Genomic DNA, 20,850 nt, shown 5'->3' with positions numbered 1-20,850 from the left:
CACTGATGGAACAAATAATTTGCTACTCTGATCATGGAGAAGTATGGACCAAAGACAGATGACAGCCCACATAACCTGCCCAGTTAAAATTTTATCAAAGTTTTCTTTCTGCCAGGGAAAAGGGAAGGAGATCAGACATCTTTCTTAATCTCCCTTTTTTCCAGAAGCAAATCCAATTTCTGTTTAACACATGTAACAGTAACCTATCCCACATGTGTTTTGCCCTTTGTTTCAACTATTTTTTTCTGAGTTGTCTTAGTAGCTATGCCTCTTATTTTTTCAGTTTTAGATTATCTTCTGCTGGTTTGCCCTACCACATCAATCATGATTCAGAAAACATCTGCTAACCCTCTGCAAAGAATTTTTTTTCTATTTCAGTGATGCTAAAGCTGCTCAACAATTTTATATCAAAAGCATTTTTGACAGAATGGATAAAAGAAATAGAAAAAATGATTCAAAAAATCTATTTTTGTCACTTTTTTCCATAGGACTTACTCTCTTCTCTCCCTTTGCCTCTGCCTCTCCCTCTCCCTTTGCTTCTCCCTCTCCCTCTCCTCTCTAAACTTTCTTCAAGCATCTCATCTTACAGATACCATTCTTGCAGAGGACTCCCCTTTTTGAAGGCATTAGTCCATGCCTGGTGTGAGAACTGGGACATAGCAAATGCTGTATATCTTAGAAATATAATCTGTTGGGGGTATTTATTTTCTATTACTGTTAACACACTAAACTAGCAGCCTGGCTGAGATTTCTGTCTTGTTTTGCATTGGCTGTTGGGTTTGGTGATTTTTTTTTCTGTAATAAGTGTTTTTTCTTGTTGTTCAGCACATTTCTGCAACTGGTGTTTTCTCATAGGCCGTTGCTGGACATTGGTTTCTATATGTATTGAAAGTTACCAAAAGATGAAGTCCCTTTTAAGCAGGTTTGATGTCTTGGTCAGAGATCCAACCAGCATGTCCATGTATCCATATACACAAGCTTTACAAAGGCTTGTTTTAAACCTAACAGTTCTGTTGTGTATACTAAGCACTGCCAAATGAAAGACTGTTGAGTCTCACCCATGCCCTCACAAGAGCAGTGAAAATTTAAACTCAAGCTTTAGCCCACCTTTTGCTTTTCACATTCCAGGCTATCATGATTTCACTTTACTTTTACTTCAAGGGGGCCAAATTCCTCTCAGATTTATATTTGTAGATTTCTGTATCTGTTAAGAACTTAATTTAGCTCTTCAGATTGCAGCAGGAAAGCCTTATGATTCCCTCTAGACAGCTTATTATATGTAAAGGAAATTAAAAATAAATATATGTTTACTTTCAGTGCATTCTAGCAATACATACACAATCTGTAGAAAAATCTTTGAATTGTTCAAGTTGTAAAGAAAGTTACAAAGGAAGTAAATATCAATAAAGAACCATTCTTTCTTCTGACAAATATGTATTTGTGAGAACTGTAACCATTAATTTTTCTGTCCAAATATACTGGAGCTACCTAGTGAGCTAAAGGAGGTTTTGCTTTTTATGTCAGAAAGTGTTTTTTCCTCTAAAGCATTTTATTAGCTGATGTGTGCAAGCAGAGTTTTAAGTCTGATAAGGTTTATAAAGATCAAAAACAACAGTCTTACTAGTGTGGAAAAGAAAGCAATCTGGAGTTCTAGGCATTCTGAGATGGGACTGATTAACCACTGACTTGATAAGTGCCTAAATCCACTCTCTGTTCTTAAAGCTAAGAGTCAGAGTTGCTCAGATTTGTCTGGCCATGTCTTTTAAAAGATTTTAACGTCATACCATGCACTTTTTATTAACAACATTTTCAGTAGTTTAAAAAGAGAAAACAAAAAGACACCAAAAGTATACATCAAGGCAGTAACACAGCACTGATCACACACTGTGTGGCTTGCATAAATTGTTTCATTACCTGATCAGGGTTGCTTCCTATTTTTAGGTTCTCAAAATACTCCAGAAAATGTCATGCTGTGTCTCTCCAGAGCTCAGTCCCATCTATGCCCATTAAGCACTGTCCCAAGTTAAGAGGTAGAATGAGTTTTCTTCGCCAGGGCTTTATTGCTGCTCTTCTACACAGATAGCCAGCTAAGGAGAAAGTTTTAGGATTTATGCAATTCTATCCAATTTTTTTTGTAATTCTTTTTTCATGAGAAGTTAAAACTTAGTGTAGCTCAGAGTATGTCAATTTTTATATGTTGCAGCATTTAACCTGCAAGAAGATTGATTTCTGCCATCAATATATTTTTCTCCATGTACTGCAAGACTATAATATCATCATCCCTGGATGCACTTTTATATTTGCAGAATCCCTGTGAACATTCTTTAACTTTTAAGCTTTTACCTTTTCTAAACCTCTTCACAGGTGGTGAGTTAAAAAGAGTATCTAAAGAAGAACCTGAAACAATTAAACTACTCTATTATTTATAATGCAGAAAGGAGATTAACATCCACATAATTCAGGAATTATGAGAATAAACAGTAAAAAATTTCGAAAACTTTACAAAGGCAGTTGAAAGCCAACAGTTATTAGTGCTCCACTCAAACAATTGAGACCCAAGTGCTTTGAGCCCATTTCTGTTACTATGATGCCTTAGCACTTACAGGTGTCCATAGCTCCTTGTTTTGAAAATTATGTCCTTAGGACATAGTAATGTGTGTAGTCATTTCTCAGAGGTGTGTACAAACAACAACAAACATCCTGAAACAAAGCTTTCTCATCCTTATCTCAGTTCAGAGGTTATTTAACTATCAGTTTCAGGGGTTCTTTATGTTCACTTGACCAGACTAAAGACAGTACTTCATGCTGCCACATTCCTATACAAGTTTTCTGATTGAATCCAGTGGCACAGGACTAGACCAAAATTTCCTCTTGAACTGGAGCTTGAAAAACTGTGCTCTGTCACAGCTGTACTTGAGAATGAAGCAATTAAAAAAGTGGAAATCTGATGGGTCATTTCACTGAGAACTGGTGCAGTCCTCAGGCCAAACTGTCCTTGGGTTTGCATAGCTCTAGGAAGGGTGAAGAACAGTTCTTCCTATTTGTGATCCTTCACAGTGATTAAGTATAGATAAAACCTTTACATGGGCCCAAGAACAGTTTTCTCAGTTCATGATCATCCTGTCTGGAGAAAATCAAAGCTATTTCCTGGGAAAGGGTGACAGCTGACCCTTGCTGGCCTAGAAACTGCCAGGGCTCCTGCACACCCTATACCTGCCTTACCTTCAACCACTCTTTACAAGTCCCCTTTACAAGTCAAGTACAATCTTTACCCCCTTTACAAGTCAAGTACTCACTCTGGCAGTGAGTACTTGACCTCATCCTCCCTGCTCTCTTCATTAGACTATTTTACAACAAGCTGTGCTCTTTGTTCAAAAGAGCCTCAAAGTTAAATTACTTGACTTCATTTGTGATTTTGCTCAAAATAACCCCCATGCTCCTTCTCTATATGCAGGTAGCTGCATGGGAGAGGCACTTTCTTTTTTTTTTTTTTTTAATTGAATGTCTAAAGATCTTGCCTGGACCTCATCTTCAGCTGAACTGAGCTAAGATCAACTGGTTAGAGGATAAAGCTGAGCTTGCAGGAGCTATCTAATGTGTTGGATCTGGAAAGATGAGTGAGGTCTTTTAATCATCAAGCAACTTCATAAGAAAGTCAACGCTTATGTACTTTGAACAAAAAGCTGTTAAAAAAAGCCCCCCAGGAGGAGAGAGAGATGCTTGTATGAGTGGTAGAAGAGGTCTGTTCCAGCAGAGTCCAAATGCCTAAGCCAGTGTGTGTACATTTATCCAAACCACCCTCCTCAGGCAGCCAAAAGCTGGGGCTGTGTGGCCACCATGCTCAGGGCAAGCTGTATTGTTTGACTGTCTAAGTTAGGTCACTCTGACAAGCAGAGGATACTTAAGATGAATTGCTTCCCAAGAGAAAAGGATCCAGAAGGAAGAGCTGGGTTTTGTTGTGGCTTTTGTTTTTGTTCTGCTGTTCCTTTCTCGCCTCAAAGGATGAGGCAAGGGTGGTATTGCAAGACTTGGCAAACATAAAGCAATTGTGTTCACATACACATCCCCATTTGTATGAGTCTCCTTTTGTGTGTGTATTTCGGTTTGGGAAGTCAATGAAGACATGGTTTGAAAATGCAGGAGTGAGAACAGAGTGAGCAGATGCCAAAACTTTCCTTTTTCTATTCATTCCAGCACATGGTTTTGAATTCAATGTTTGTGTATGTTTATATGGCATTACCTGCTCCAAAATAGTCACCATACAGCTTAAAAAGATGTCTTTCCTTTTTCTTTTCACTTCAGCTAGTTTTCTGTCCTGTGTCGTGCCTTTCCTTCCTATTCCAAGAGCTTCCCTATTATTCTTGAAATAGAAATGACATCTGCAGCCCCAGGAATGCTGCACTACACCCACAGAATTTGCTTTATCTAGAAATCTGCTACTAATATTTTGAGACTCCAGCAAGACAGAAAGGGACTACCTTCCCAAACTGTTATTGTACAGCTGTCCTTAGCTGAACTGTGTCATATGAGTTCCTTTTGTAACACTGGGGAAGAAAGTCCTCCATGTTTTCCCTCACAAATCATTGCAGATGTACTTATCTAAGATATCTTGCCACGACTGTTGACCTTTTTGTGCTAAAACCGTCTGACGTTCTCCAGGCTTGCTTTAAAATTGGTATAAAACCTTTCATATTTATGAATATTTAATATTTTTCAGTTTTCTTAGCTGATGTCTACATTTATTAAATTATAAACATCCACTTTGGGGAATATTACTGGTTATATTGCTTGTGCTTTGGAAATACAGATAACTGTTGTGGCAGTCTCTCAGTGTATCGTCAGAAATAACTGTGATTTGTGGGTAGGCCTCACTCCTGGCTGGGAATGGTGCATAAACTCTGTCACTGAAGAGTGATTCCCAGAAGTGATCTGAGTCAGGCACTGTGCTGAGTCACAAATCCTCCCCTGCTTCCTCCCTGCTTGCAGAAAGTGGTAGTTTTCTTCTGAACTATATTAGCAGAAAAATAATTACCTCCCACACCCCTGGCACTGGCTTAAGTATGAAAATGTGTATTTGTGTGTGTATCAGGAGGCAGAGGAGGGATGGATGCGGTTGAAAGTCCTCTTCTTTCCCTTCTCTTCCTGCTCATTTTCAAGTAGTCATTTGTATGAGACTGTCCCTGCTCATATTTATGATTCAGGCATCCCCACGGGGGAGTCAAAATATAGCCCTGCAAAACCAATGGAAGAATAGACTTGGGATACACTTTCTCTTGAGACCTGGACCACTAAAATGATGAGAACAGGAAACTGCCCTGTCCAGCATACCAGGTCCGATCCAAAATTAAAGACACATAAAAATGTGAGTTAGAGCTGTGTTTGGAAAGGCCCAAATATGAGTTCTGAGACCAACCTAACATTAGTTTCCTTGGGTATGTTCCACAATGCAACAACGCCAAGTGCATTTTAGCAGCTGAGTCTGGTGCACTTTTTTTTTTTGGTGCCATCTTGCAGATCATTGGTTGAAATCCAAAAAAGCTTGTAAGTACACAACGGGGTGTGTAGGTAATCCCATTGCTTTAGGTGCAGACACTTACATGCTTAGAGATAAAGCACATTCTTCAATAACTGCCGGAATCGATGGGACAGCAACCAGCCCCTCTCATCACTGTCTTCCTGAGAAAAGTATAGCATCATATAATAGTTCTGAAACACCTGCAGCACCCCCAACAGTGTATTTCCCATAGCTTTGAGAGAGATCAGTGTTACTTGGTATAAGGTTTTTTCTTCTTTCTTCCTTAGTCTCCCTGCTCCCCAGTTGTATCCTAAACCTTTGGGTGATGCAGTCCTCTAGAGGCTAAAAGGGCTTGACCTGGTATAAAAAGCAATGTTTTTCCCATGTAATAAATATTTAAAATGTTTTATCAGTGTAAATAAATGCTAAATTCTGTAAGCCCGGGGAATGGCACTAGCATGTTTTGCTTGCTGAAACATTTATGGAATCAGTGTCAGCCAACAGAATTGAGCCAAGAGGGGTTTTTTTTAAAGGTAAACTGAAGTGCTTTTAAAATAAATACTACGAGTTGTTTAAGATCTTTAATTATTAACAGAAGAAAAGCCTGGGCTTAAAAACTGCAAACAATCCCTTTCATAGCACTCTCCCTAATCCCTGTGCAGTTATGTCTGTGTCCAGCCTGGAGTGAGCTCCTCAAAGCAGATGCTGTACCTTCACAGATGTCTGGAGAGTGTCTAGCACACGGAGAGAGCTTCCACAAATGAGTAACTACGTTTAGAATGCCAAATATTTGAAACCCATTTATTTTTATATTTGCTTGTCAGGACTTAAGGTCAAGACCCCGTGTTGACGGTTGGCCAAGGATGGCATTGCCAGCCCTGGTAAAGCAACACTGTAAAAATTTGGCTCTGCTGTGACAAGGCAGCTAATGGTATCACCTCCTTGAAATCCAGAGGCCAGCTTTGCAGTCTGATCAGGTCACCACTCTGATTTAATTACGATTATAAGCTGCACAACCCATTGCTAGGAGTGCAAGCCTTTCCTCCACAAGTGAGAAAAAAATGGCAAAGATGTGCAATGGTGTGAACACCCGTGTTGGGTGATACCTACGTGTTGCACCGTTGCAAAGATTAAGAGCATGTATGAGTTGGGTCAGAAAAATCATTCTTTTAGAAGCTGAACTGTCTTTTCTTTCTCTACACAGGGAAAGAGCCTGTAAAAGTGTGTAGAATTCTCACCTTTTGTTAGAAAAAATTTTTGTGGCTGCTTGTAAAGGGATGATTTGCCTCCATTTACTCTGATCAGAAACGCCTGTGATCATCCCCAGACACTGATCTGCACCTCTCAGGTTTCAGAACATAGATTTGATATGGTTTGAGGCATGTGAAGTTTTTTTTTATTAAAAAAGTTTCTCTGTTCCACCTGCCCATGGCTCTTCCTTTAATCCTTTTCTGACTGGGCATTCTGACTTTTCTAGGCAGGATTCCTCATACCATTCCTTGCAACAGGTACTCGTGTTGCAAGTGGCTGCTTAAGTGAGAATAAAGTAATTTACAGGCAGTAGCTGTATTGCAGCAATAAGCATGACAACAATGCAGGGAGTTTGGTGATGTGCATGTATCTCTTACCCTTAATGTATGTATGGAAGGGCATACATTACATTACATCTTCTGAGGACACTTCCCAAGTTGCTGCAAGTATTTTTTTAACTTTTCTCTCTGAATACTTTAATGGTAATGTATTTAAGCTTGCTAATTATTGGAATCATCAAGATTTGAAAACAGGCTGCCCTAATGGAGCACTGCACAGCACACACATCAGTTCATGCTAACAGTATTCAGAACCTCATCTCCTCTTCAAAGCTGGTTTATTATCCTCAAGAAGATTTTCTCTAATTAAGCTGGCTGGAGGTCCTGTACATCTTCTGGTGGTACCTGTTCCCCTTGACACCTTGTCATCTCATGTTTATGGTGCAAGCCTTTGATTTCACAAGTACTGCTTTGTTAACACGAAGGGCATTGATTTGTGCAGATATTATCTTCTCTGGACATCTGTAGTAGCTGAAGCACTTTTATGAAGTGAGTGATAATGAAGCTGTATTTAAAATGAGAGAGCTTTTTTGTTCATCTTTTTGTCTGTTCTCGGTACCCTCTCAAGAGTACCGGGTATGTCCTATGATGCATAATAAATCAATTAATGATAATAATTAAGGGTAAATTACATAAGAGCTGGTATTAGAACTCTTAACCTCGTAATCTTGGCTACATATTGGATTAACAAGACTCCGCTAAAATCACTAAAAAGGGAGGCCTTTATTTGCTTTTGTGTAGATTTGTTTGAAGCTACAAATATTTCAACCTGCAAAGTTTTGGGGTTTTTTCTTCAGGTTTGTAGCCATCTGTAGTCTTTTAACTTTCTTGTATTGTTGACATTTTTTGGAAGTCGATGGGACAGTGTTTTGATTTTCTAGTGAATGTGACATTCCTGACTGATATAAAGAATTGGAGTGATGTTTTCTGTACGTGTTTAGAATTAGTAGACTGAACGATGTGAACATCTAGAGGAAAAGCTTGGCTGCCTCATGTAAGTACAGCAATTTCTTTTTCCTCCAGAGGCATTGCTTACCCAGAGGAGTACCCAGAGGCAACTGAGCAAGCAAAGAGGCCCATTCTTGAACGGGATGTTTTGATCCCACCAGTAATGTACTTCATGTAAGAATCAGTTTGTGAAAACCAGAATGTTTCATGCTGAACATCTCTCCCTTTGGATAGCAGCATGAACCATTAACATATATCTGAACTGACTGTAGAAACCTGAAAACATGTTCTGACTAGAGGGATGTTAGTACCCAGCTCTGGGTTGCCAGCAGGCAGTGAGTTGATCTTGCTGGCTGGGCAGCTGATGCCACCTTTGATGGTTTCTGCTGTGTTCCATCAAGGCTGAGGAGCAAACGCAGTCTCAGCCTTAGCTGTGAATTGACAAGTGGATTGCCTACAAGTGAAAGTGCTTGTCAAGAGATGTGTCATCCTTATAAGAAAGTATTTAAATTAGTTGGCTTTTTTTTTTTTAAAGTAAAAAAAAAAAAATTGAAAATCTCAGATGATAGATTTTCAAAGTTAATAGTTATCACAAACTCTCTTGGCAGATGTATAACAGGCATTTACAGCTCATGAATCACATTTTTCAAAAATCACAGCTGATATCAACTTCTCTGAGGAGATGACAGCATTTGCAGGAGACATTAATGACTTCTGGCTCTCAGTCATTGCAAAATCATGAGCTCGTAATTGTTCTGGTGTGGCTATTTGTAGACTATAGAGTTCCAGAGGTCTCTCAATACTTCCAGCATTAATAACTTGCCAGTGACAGTGGTTGCCATCATTGCTACCAGTGATAACAACTTTAAGACATTTGTAAATGCAAATCCTTACTAAAGGCTTATGAGGCTGGCTTTATTATTCTGGTTTTACAAAATGAGGAGAAGGAGACAGAGAGAAGCACATGAATCTGCAGCTTGAGTCCAGTGCATGTGAGGGTACAGCTGCTTAGTGCTTCAGAAAACTTGGTGGCAAGTCACCTTCCCATTCTGGAAATGTTTGGCTTCCTCATGATTAGGACTTCTAACAGTTTCATGCCTTAACAACAGTCATGTAATAATATTTTATTCATACCTCTTTCTGGACAACTTCTGTTAAAAAGTGATCCCTAATCCTTGGAGCAAAACCAACACTGCTGATTCTGACTCTCCCTCTGTTGAGACTGAAGTAAGGTGAGGGGGATGTGGAGCAGAGGGCGATCCTCAGAAGGCTGGGAGCTCTCACTAAGTGTGGGTTTGGTGGTCCTTCAGCATCTCAGGCTCTGCCTGGGACTTTCTTGACTTCTGCAGGAACCCAGAATCAAAGTAGGGATGTGACTTCAGTTTGTCATCTCTCCCCACGCTCCGGAGTGCAACTCTGTGGCACCCCAGCATTTGCTGTGTGTCTCACAGTTCTTGTCCCACTTCAGTTCTGGTTGTTCTTTGTTTTCCCCATACTTTAGCTCTCCCCAGTACTGTGTGTGGAACACCTTAGGCATGTTTTTCATGAATAGGCAAAACAGCTAATATATTCCCTCCCCAGGGAGGTGGTATTTCGGTGACAGGTAAGTTAATATCTTATCTAAAGTAAGCTTTACTTTAGTCTGTGATCTAGACCAAAATTGTAAATTTATGAAATGCTGGGGAACTTCTGGAGGGAGTTGATCTGTGAATGTACATCTTTACATCATCAAGATAATGAGTTCAGGGGAGGGGGAATGAAATAAAACTGACATACTACTGTGCAATTTATAGCCTCTCTAAATTTTGTTCTCTTGCTGATAAGTGCTTCCTTCTGTTCTCTCTGCAGGTCTCCAGGTGGTTTTAAATTCCATTATCAAGGCCATGGTCCCTTTGTTGCATATTGCCCTGCTGGTGCTGTTTGTCATTATTATCTATGCCATCATTGGACTGGAGTTATTCATGGGGAAGATGCATAAGACCTGCTACCATGTGCAAGGGGGACTGATAGGTAAGGGGAACACGTACACATGTACAAAGATTTTTGGAGGGAGGCTTTTCCCATAAGTAATGGAACATTTGTGCTGTCACAGGAGATGGGTGGCTATTGCTCACTGCCTGTTTGGGGTTACACAGGGGTGGCTCCTCTGTTCTGCTTCTTGGATATGAATCCCCTGTGATGCAGAGAGACTGCAATGGTGACAGTTTAGCTTCCTCATCTTGACCACTCAGCTGCTGGCCTGTCTGTAAAGGCTACATGCAAAGCTATTGATTCCTGCTAAACAGAGCCATGGACTTTTTAATGTGGACCCTTGGCACAACAAGCCAACCTGAGTTCTTTAACAAATCTCCCAGAGGCTCAAGCAACACTAAAATAGGGATAATTTCGTCATTAGCAGACTGAGCTACAGATGACATGGCATCACAGAAATTTAAAACTCATATATTTTATTATTAATCTCATACACAAATACATCTTTGTTTTAAAACAGTATCATTGTAAAGGAATATATAATTCAAAGCTGTACCTTTGTTTTAGTCACAGACCGTGGCTGTGGTTAGAAATGGAGCTAGAAAGAAAACAAAATTATATTAATGAGAAGAAAATTTTTGCATCAAATCCATCAGGAAAGAACTTTCAAATTATTTACAGAAAGAAATATTCCCATTTCAAAGTAGTTCAATTGCATTGTCACTCACTCATCTAACCATCTGCTCTTTTTCATTTGATTTGTTGAACTTGAACAGCATCGATTTCTCATGTGGTGGTGGGTGCTAATGCCTAGGACCCAGAGCAACTCATAACTAAGAAAATATTTTATATTTTACAGCAGGAAATTGTTTCAGAAGTTCTGTATTTTCTGCTTTTATAATGTCGACAGATTTCATTTTCTGGAAATGATGTTAGAAGTATAATGAATTGTCGCTCTGGTTTACATTTTAAAGTGTGCATATCTTTCTCCATTCTGTCTGGAAATATTTACATTATGGCATCTAATTCTAATATTACTGTTTGTGGCATTCTTTAATGATCAGAATATGATCATAACTTTCAGAAAATTAAATTGTTTACCATATAAGATGTGAAACAAACATAATTACCTGCTCCCCTACACATACATACCTGCATCTGTTAAAAATGTAGCCTTAAGATCTGAAATCCATATATTTTTAAAAGAATATTGCAGAAGTTTTTGTGATTATAAAAATGTTTTCTGTGGCATTTTTCATATACAAAAGCATTCAGTTTGGCTTGTTGTATGGGTTCTCAGATCTCTGAAAACATCTGTACAGAATAAGGGATCGATAATCAAGCAACTGCCTTATAGAGTTTCTGAGTGCCACTGGGCTACTGATAAAATGCCACACAGCTTCTAAACTCCAGAAGAGCAGAGCTCCAGATGCTCTCTGCTCTAATTCAGCAGTGGCCCAGTGCCATATCATCTTGTCTCCAGAGCACTGAAGCCTGTGTGCTGCAGGGGCTCAGCCTCCTTCAACAGAATGGCCATCAGTGCTGCACTTCCCTTCCAAGGTTAACCCGGATGCCGGGTGACTGCGGAATGAACACGCTGCCATTATGGTCACAACGTGCAGCCTAATGAAACATAATAGACTTGGTCTAACATTCCCTCTCATGTTGAAAAGAGTGACTTCTTCCTCATAGGAGGGTATGCTTTGAAAAAAAAGTCCATCTCTGTTTTGCCTATAAAATTTGACAGCTTCGCTATTTTTTTTTTACAAAAAGAAAGTGAAGCACAACAGCCAGCAGTCGCTCGTGTATTCCTGAGAAATCTGTCAAACTTGCTGCAAAATGTATTTGGTTAAAATCAGATATCCTTCACGGTGGGTCCAGTGGCAATTCGTTCTCTTCATCTCCTTTTTTCCCCCCCTTCTCTCCTTCAAGATACACCTGCAGAAGACGACCCGTCTCCCTGTGCCCCCCAGTCTGCGCACGGGCGGCAGTGCCAGAACGGCACGGAGTGCAAGGCAGGCTGGGAGGGACCTAAACATGGCATCACGAACTTTGACAATTTTGCTTTTGCCATGCTGACAGTGTTTCAGTGCATCACGATGGAGGGCTGGACAGATGTGCTCTACTGGGTACGTATCCGAAAATGATAAGCTGAAAGTCCTGCTCGTGTGCTTACAGCTATGTGGAAACTTGGGGGCTTTGGCTTTCTTGCTTGCTCTGTACAGTGAAGGCATGGTTGCTAGCATGGAGCTTTAATTAACTCAGCATATTATTAGGTAAAATGGGAAGGTTTATCTGGTGCAATTAAATCAAACATAAATGTTGACTTTCCGTTGATATTTTAATTTTGAAAGAGGCAAGTGGCTTATTGATTTGAAGATTTGAAATGTACCTTTGTTGAGCAGGAAGTCATGTAAAGACCCTCTCTGCAGGAGTGAAATATCTCATACATCTCCAGATTACTGATGTAGAAGTATTTGTGACAGATAACCGTGTACTCTACCTGTGGCATTTGTGTTACAAAGGCACTACACTGATCAACTTGTAGGTTTTATAAGAAAGGCCTCACAAATTCCAGCACTTCTTATGATTATGACTTTAATCATAGAAGAATTTATTCTAATGCTATTAACTATGATACTGGTATCAATCATGATTACATGTTTAGCCAAAACATGATATTATCTTTAATCTAAATGGTGTCCCATCTTGTCCTGTACCTTAATTCTGGGCATCTCAGTTGCTTTAGTTTGTACCTTTTAATTCCTAATATATTGGGAAATTTATTACAATACAATTATACTACAGGAGTTAAAATCATATTTAGCCTTCAGTTGTAAACCATATACAAACGTGTTTCTGGATTCAGATCTTGCCATCAGCTTTTGCAGCAGCAAGCTGTGGTCCAGGAATGTAATTCTCACACAGCCCCATCTCTAAAAGGCTCTCACTAACTTGGAAGACTGGCACATCACGAGATGTGGTTCTCCAAGATGGTAGGATGTGCTACAATGCATGATGCAACTTAACTCAAGACCCAAAGCACACAGAAGGATAATCTGGACTGAGGCAGCTTGCACTGTTAATCAGCATCAGCTTCTCTCTTAAACATGAGTCTGAAGCTGTCTTCTACCCAGCAGTGATTTAGAGTTTACGAGATTTCCCTTTGAAGATTTAACTTATCTGCAATAGATGGTCTCTGTTTGGAACAGCTAGAAGTTGTCTCTTTGTCCTCATAAGTTTAGATTAGAATTGTGACTCTAGCTTCCTTCTAATGCCTGAGATAAAGGGCAGAGATCAAACCACAAGGGGAGTCTGGGTCTCAGAGCACAAATATTGCCTTTACTTGAAAAGAGGGTATAGATTAATAAAATGATGAAGAAGAACAGAAGTCAGAAAAGGAAGAGAGTGAAACTGCTGCACAGCTCAGCTATGGCTATATATAATATACCTGTCTTCTTGTCACACCTAGCTCACATTTCTCCAGCCTGTGTGTGAGTGAGAGAATTTATAGGTAGTACAGGGGAAATAGAAGAGAGTCAAAGGTATCAGATAAACGTAAAAATAGTTTTGGCTGTGTATACCATTTAGAATTGTGAAACCTGTCCACGAGCTATCATCAGTTTCTCCAAAGCCACAAGCTATGAAAGACCATTCCAATTCCCACCCTTTTGGACCCATTTGTCATTTTCATGGCTGGCTATAAATCATGCAGAACTCAGTTATCAGTTATCTATTAACAGGTGCCAAAAGCATAAACTCACTGCCAAGTGATTTTCTAATGTGACTGTGCTGACAGTCTGATTTTTAGGGTGTCCCTGCACCAACCTGGGTTTTAGATGGTATTCAGATAGCTTTTTTAACTGATTTCCTGAGCTGTTCTGTTTTTATTTAGGGACAGTATGATGAAATTAGACCTGCAATTAATACAGATTGATGTTCATTATTTTTAGGGGCATCCATATAGTTAGCCTCTTAGATTATGGCTTTGGTAGAATGCTTGCTTTGGAAACAAAAGAAATAGTTGTTATCATCAGTTCCCAGTTATTCCTGGAAAAGACTACAAAAGATAAGAGTTAGCACTGCAGAAAAAAATTTCAGTAATGGAAGAGGAGGAAATTTAGGTTGTAAAGAAGAGAAACATTACCTAACGCTTAAAGACTTGAAATACAAAGTTTGAGTAAACACCTGAGCTGGCAGACATACTCGGTTATGGGGCTGTAAGCAATCCTGAGAGTACTATTGTCCCATGGGACTTTTGTCTCTTTGTGCTGTGTTGAAGAAGCAGATAGAAGTCAAGTCTGATCAGTGCTTGCCATCTGGTAAAGAAATATCTGAGATGGGATGTGTATTTCCTGCTGCAGAGGGGTCTGTGCTACTCTGGGGGCAGGTGTTGATTGGGCACTTACTACAGGGCACACCTACGAGAAGGACTGTCCTGTTAATATTTATAGGTAGGAACAGTCTCTAAACATTCACACTGTAATTTCATGTAAGTTCAAGCCACACTTATCGCAATTTGAAACCTTTGTAGTCTGTGACTTCTGGATAGCAAAGAACAGAGAAGATGAAACATTTCACTTTCTGAAAGTGACAGGAGAATTTTAGTAAGTGAGGTAGGATACAAGTATCTGTCTTAAAGTCAGTGTGAGCCACTGTTTCCTCAGTGCAGCCTGGCTCGTACACAACTCTCCTCCCCCTCCTTTATCTTTTTGGCCAGAGTGGACTTGACATAGACGACCCACTGGGGAATGCATCTCCACAGGAGTGCAGAGATAGGAGGCTCTTCTCAAGTAGATAACTCTGAAAGATTTGGATCCACAGTGAGGTCATGGAAATTAAAATTTGCTTTATAAGACAATAAATCTGGACAGTTAATTAAGTTAGAAATCCAGACTTAAAGGTCCTTTCTCTCCAACTACCTCCTGAGGTAGAGTTTGTTGTCCATTTGACACTGAAAGTACAGATTAAAGAACAGTATAAGAAAATTTTGTCTGCAAATCAGTTTTGCGAACAAAAAATTTAGGTGATGATTTTCAGAGGTCATTCATTAAACTTAAGGATGTAAGCTAATGAATTAATATTTAAAAGTGCTGAGCATTCAAAGTTCAAGCAGACTGTCAAGTTCTTAGCTCCTCTGCAGTTCAGGGTAGATAACTAGGTTTGAATCTGGGGTCCTGCTGGGTTCAATGGCAAAATTCTCATTAATTTCGAAAGGTCAGGATCTCACTTTTTACTTTGCAAAATCTTGATCATGCTGTGGAGATTTTCCACACCCAGTTAGAATACAACACGAGGACTCACAGATGCCTAATCGGGTCCTTGGTATCTGTTGAGATAGTCTTCCAAGGGCATATATGTGGATGTGGGGAGTTTTCTTTGCTCCCTTCTTAAATCTGAAAATATGTGCCTGACCTAAAATTCAGCAGAACAACAGATAAAACTCTGGGCTGAATTACTTGGCTGGAAGTGTTTAAATGATGGAGCAATACCCTTGCTTTGAACTTTTCTATAAGTGCTTTTCAATTATAACTTCTTATTTCCCAAAAAGTAATTTTTGAAGGATACCTAGATCTCTGCATTCCTCTCAGTGGGAATGGAGGGAGCTTAGAACCTTTTTTGCATGTTACCCTGAAAAATACAGTGGTCATTTCATGAAACCTATGTCTGTCATTTGCCACACTTTGCAAGGTTAAACCTGCCTGTTTGAAAGTTAGAAAGCTGTATGACCCTCCACAAGCCCTGGACTCCTAATCCACTTAATAACTCTTCAAATTTTTATCTTCAGTTTCCTGCTTCTTTGTTCATGCTTCCCTGTGTAGGTTTTTCACCTATATAGTGAAACCTGTCTCCTCTCCCATGGAGTAGTAGTGTTTCCCAGCTTGTGATCCACATCTTCACAAAAAGATAATCAGAGACAGGAAAGCAATAAACTTTTATTCCCTAGAAGGACTTGACATCACTAAGATCAATACACTTCCAATCTCCTCTCTCACTTAGCAGATAAGACTTGTGAGTGGATTGTTTTCTTTTGAAATGTGAAAGAAAAATGCTAGGGAAAACAATTTGACACTGCTATCATGTAAGACAGGATAATTACTTAAAAGGAGCCAAATTTTTAATGTGAAATAACTATATTGGACAGGATGAAAATCCCTGCTAAACAACCTTGTTGACTCTTCACTGAAGAATTGATCTTTGTTAAAGGGAGTGTTAAGTGTTTGTAGAAACACATTTCCTACACTGCCTCAGTCTTACCAGGTTTACTTATGTCCCAGTATAAATGCCAGGCAGCTTTGTCTCATGTGCAGTCAGTTCACAGAATCATTTGAGTAGACAGGCACCTCTTATGCCACATTATAATTTTTCATATGCATTGTAGAAGGATTGAGGTTATTACTCTCAAAACTCTCCTTAATGTATGATCAGCCAGCATTAGCAGCTTGCTTGGTGCAGGCACCAAGGCCCGTTTCTGAAGACCCCTCAGTCTTTGAAACTTCCTGCAGCAGATGCAAATCCAAATGTTACAAATTAAGTCATTTAGTACTTTGTGATCAGTCTCTGCTGCAGTCCCTTATTTTGTATTGTCTTGTTGACTAAGGAGGAAAATTAATTCCTGAGCAGTTTATAACATCCTGTTTAAGTATTTTTAGGCATTTGTCGTCTTCCCTTAATCTTTTTCTAATCTGAACAGATTCAGTTCTTTCAACCTTCCCTAATAGGGCTTCTTTTTAATTATTTTTAATCAGTTTGTTATTGTCCTTCAGGGGAAGCTTCGCTTCTGAATTAAATACAATTCGGACAGTGCCCTGCCTCTAGAAAGGTTTTCATCTTTGTGTGAAATGTGCTCTCTGCAGCTGGAGCCTTGTGACACTGCATGCAAATCTGCCCACTGCAGCCTCAGTTTTACGTGCCTGGTGTCTCCACTCCCCTGCATCTAAGCAGTTGTACCTATAAATGAAAACAGAGCACAGAGAAACTTCAAAACACAATCGTATGTTGTTGCACTGGGCAGTTCCTACTGCTGGGTAGTGGAGAACCTGGTCCCGAGTTTTTCTGCTTGCCCATTACAGCTTGATTTCTAGGATCCTGTAATTTTACTTGATCTGCTTGAAGATTATTAATAATGAGCAGCCTTGAGCCTGCCATCATTTTAGAATATTGACTTTGACCCATTTCATTTGGACAACATTTCAGAATACTTGGTTATATCTCTGACGATAACATGCAGTGCCTCCAGGAACAGTTTACCTCAAGGCTCTAACTGTAAACTGAAGACTGTGGTATTATTATAGATGGACTAAGGCCAAGTCTGGATGAGATCCAGGGCACTAACCTGTCCCTGGAAGAGATGCCCAGATTGGTGCATAGTAAGTTGACTCACTCAGATTTAACTGAAAAAATCCTTGTTAGGCTTTCCCAGACCATAGGGAAGAAAATGTGTTAGTGGTCTAAAGCAGTGCAGTGGAGCCACTACACTGTAGTGAGAGACTCAGTGGGCAGCACAGAGTAGCATATATAGATGCAGTGGGTTAAACAGGCTGTCCCAGAAGATCCCTCCATCTCTGAATCTGTGAGATCGTGCTTTCAAGAGTCATTAAATCGGCTTGAAACAGGGGCTTAAAGTCACCCTTACAATTCCCATCATGAAATCAAAATGGAACAAATTGAACAACAGAAGTAATTTACTTTGCTGACAGCACTGACAGATCTTGTGAGCTTTTCTCACCCCTCCTCCCCCAGCCCATTGCAGCCAATGAGGAAGATGTGAGAAATACACAGATATTGCCACAAAGTGGAAGACATTAAAAGCAGAGCTGCAACCCCCAATTTTCACCAGCTGTGTTTTTCCTTCTAACCCTTTATTCTTGCAGCACTTAGGCTTGAATTAGTAAGGCTTTCCACAAAAGAGAATGATCTGATTCTAAGAATATATCTGTCTACATGTTTCCATGGCGTTTATTTCCCCACCCACCCCCCACCCCTCCAAGAAAATGCTGGGCTTTTATTGTTGTGGGGTTGAGGTTTTTTAATCATCTTTTTGGCAGAGGTTTGCATGGATGTGAAAAATTTACAAAGAATAAGCACGCAAGTATGAGCAGCCCATCACTGTGACTGCAGAGGTTATTTCATCTCCACTGGCTGTGACAGTGGTGGGCAGGGGGAGAGGGCCCACAGTTCAGAGCTCTGAAGGGCCACAGCATTAATGCACTGAAAAAAAGCAGTTTCCACACATAGTTTGCATAAATGCTGACCTAAATCTGTTTTCCTTTTCTTCACAAACAACTGCACATGCAACTGTCATGGTTGCCTGTCCCACTGCCTTGGAAGTGAGTAAGAGCAGTGACTTACTCATTGGCATCTGCCACAAAAACCTGCTGCTGAACATTTGTTCATGCACTTATTGTGTGAAATGAAGTTTTTATGAGACCTTCAGAACTCTGCTTTGGACTTCTCAGCCCCCTTCCTCTATATGGAAAGAAACTCTCAGTTAAAAATAAGGGGTTTGGCATTGGTTACGGGGAGGTATTAACAGAGACCCTCTGCCCAGTGCTCCTGCGTGGGAAGGACCTCTTTAATAGCCCTGTCTTTCTGTTGCCCTTTCTCTATTCCTTCTTCTTGTGTTCTTCTTTAGACTGTTTCCTAATTGCTGCTGTCTGATTACCACAGAGACCTTTTTTTGATTTTAATCTTTTATCCCAGAGCTATAAAATTAGGAGCTAAGCTACCGGGACACTTTTATTTGACTTAGGATTTTGAGTACCTCTGTTTGTGAGTTCACTGCTTGGGTCCTACTACCAGTTTTGTCAGAACTGATGATTGTTGCCTTCTGAAAAAATTGTCTTCAGAGTTGTTAGATTTGGACCCATATCCACCAGACAAATTCACAAATAACAGACTTCTGTTCATTATCTAGATCCTGGGAAAGAAAAAGACAAGGGAATATGCCCAAGGTCAGGACACAAGTTGTGTGTCTAGAACTATTTATAAAATTCATGTTTATTTTGAGTTTAACTTGTTTCAATGTCTTGTTTTCAAGGCAGAGGGCAATGCAACTGAACCATCACCAATCTTACTATGAATAGTAAGTCTTTCCTGCTTGCAAAGAGAATGGGTCCATTATTATGGGCTTTATTCATTGATTTTGGTGGGATTTCTACCTGAGCAGTATTTGAGGGTTCATTATGATGAGTGGCCATACCATCATAAGTGTAGATTTTGTCTGCACCCCTGGCCTCCTCTAGAACTGTCTCCTTCTAACTCCAGTCCTCTGAACTGCACCCAGAGTGGAGACCTGAAAACAATATTGGGCACATCTCCCTAAAGATACAAAATGACTAGAAGTAGAAAATAAAGGCTTTAGGACTCAGTCAGAGGAAGTCAGAGGAATCAGTCTTCCTATGGAGAAGAACTTGTGGGTTCTGGTGGATGAGAGGCTGGACATGACCTGGCAATGTGCTGCTTGCAGCCCAGAAAGCTGCACCCAAAGCAGTGGGGACAGCAGGTCAAGGGAGGGGATTCTGCCCCTCTGTTTTGCTCTCATGAGACCCCACCTGCAGTGCTGCCTCCAGCTCTGGGGTCCTGAGCACAGGAAGGACATGGACCTGTTGGAGTGAGTCCAGAGGAAGGGCCATGAAGATGATCAGAGGGTTGGAGCACCTCTCCCATGAGGAAAGGCTGAGAGAGTTGGGGTTGTTCAGCCTGGAGAAGGGAAGGTTCTAGGGAGACCTTACAGCACCTTCCAGTATGTACCTATAGGGAGCCTGCAAGAAAACTGGAGAGGGACTTTTTACAAGGGCATGTAGTGGTAGGACAAAGGGTAATGGATTAAAACTGGAAGAGAGCAGATTAGATATAGAATTGGATTAGATATAAGGAAGAAGATTCTTACAAGTAGGGTGGTTAAACAATGGAACAGTTTGCCCAGAGAGGTGGTAGATGCCCCATCCCTGGAAACATTCAAGATTGGGTTGGATGGGGCTCTGAGCAACCCGATCTAGTTGAAGATTTCACTTCCTAGTGTAAGGGGGTTGGACTAGATGGCCTTTAAACCCAAACTGTTCTAGTAGTATTTATTAGGAAACATCCACTCAGTGGATTTTTAAATCATATCTAGAAGAAATCTGTCAGGACACTCTGCTGATCTTGCCTACATGGTGTTGCTTATAAGACTCACAGGAAAAAGAGAAGGGGCAGTCTTGTCTGTCAGTAATGCAGTTGCACCTCATTCAGGCTCTTTGATAGTAATTTCTCCAGCAAACCTTTAGTGATTTTACAATATCTGTGAGTGGCAAGTGTGCCTATCAGATAAGGTTTATTGGCTGTGTGCTATGAGGTCTAGATATTGCACGCTTTTTTTTGAGAATTTTGGGTGTGATTTCACAACTGGAAGATGGATTCATCATCTAAAATTTAGATAGGAGTTCTAGGAATACCATAGATTGGGAACTGGCTACAAAGGAATCTGGGATATACTGATCAAATACAAAAAAAGAATTGACAGTCATGCCTCCACTTATTAAAGAAGGTAGTGATTATCTACAGCTTACAGTACTGCTTTTCATTATCTTTACTTTTAAGGACTTAATTTACTATGTAAATCAATGAACAGTATGTGCTTGTGTATTCCTGTGCATGCAGCAATCAGCACTGTTCGGATATTCTTGTGGTAGAATTTCCTATCAGTCTACCCTGAGATAAATAGAAGGAGTTATACAACAGCAATACAGTAAAACAGGCAGAAGATCCTTTCTGGATAATCAGCCATGCAAATGTAAATACAAAATAAGCAGAGACAGGAAGGGGTAGCCCAGAATTCGAAGATGA

The 20,850-nt window shown here is 40.1% G+C and overlaps 1 protein-coding gene across 10 annotated transcripts in view; it reads left to right on the top strand.

The window, feature by feature from the left end:
- The window catches only part of CACNA1C (calcium voltage-gated channel subunit alpha1 C), a 430,938-nt gene that overhangs the window by 248,788 nt on the left and 161,300 nt on the right, over window positions 1–20,850 (top strand). For all 10 annotated transcript variants that reach the window (XM_018080309.1, XM_018080308.1, XM_018080306.1 and 7 more), the window contains exons 6-7: window positions 9,901–10,062; window positions 11,956–12,152. In XM_018080309.1, coding sequence (XP_017935798.1) covers window positions 9,901–10,062; window positions 11,956–12,152 — 359 coding nt within the window. The remainder of the gene's footprint in view (window positions 1–9,900; window positions 10,063–11,955; window positions 12,153–20,850) is intronic.

The sequence above is a fragment of the Manacus vitellinus genome, unplaced genomic scaffold (genome assembly GCF_001715985.3).
Source record: "Manacus vitellinus isolate BGI_N305 unplaced genomic scaffold, ASM171598v3 scaffold_5_pilon, whole genome shotgun sequence".
In the NCBI taxonomy this organism is placed as follows: Eukaryota; Metazoa; Chordata; class Aves; order Passeriformes; family Pipridae; genus Manacus; species Manacus vitellinus.
The sequence above is the reverse complement of the archived record's forward strand: the minus strand, read 5'-3'. Positions and strand labels throughout refer to the sequence as shown.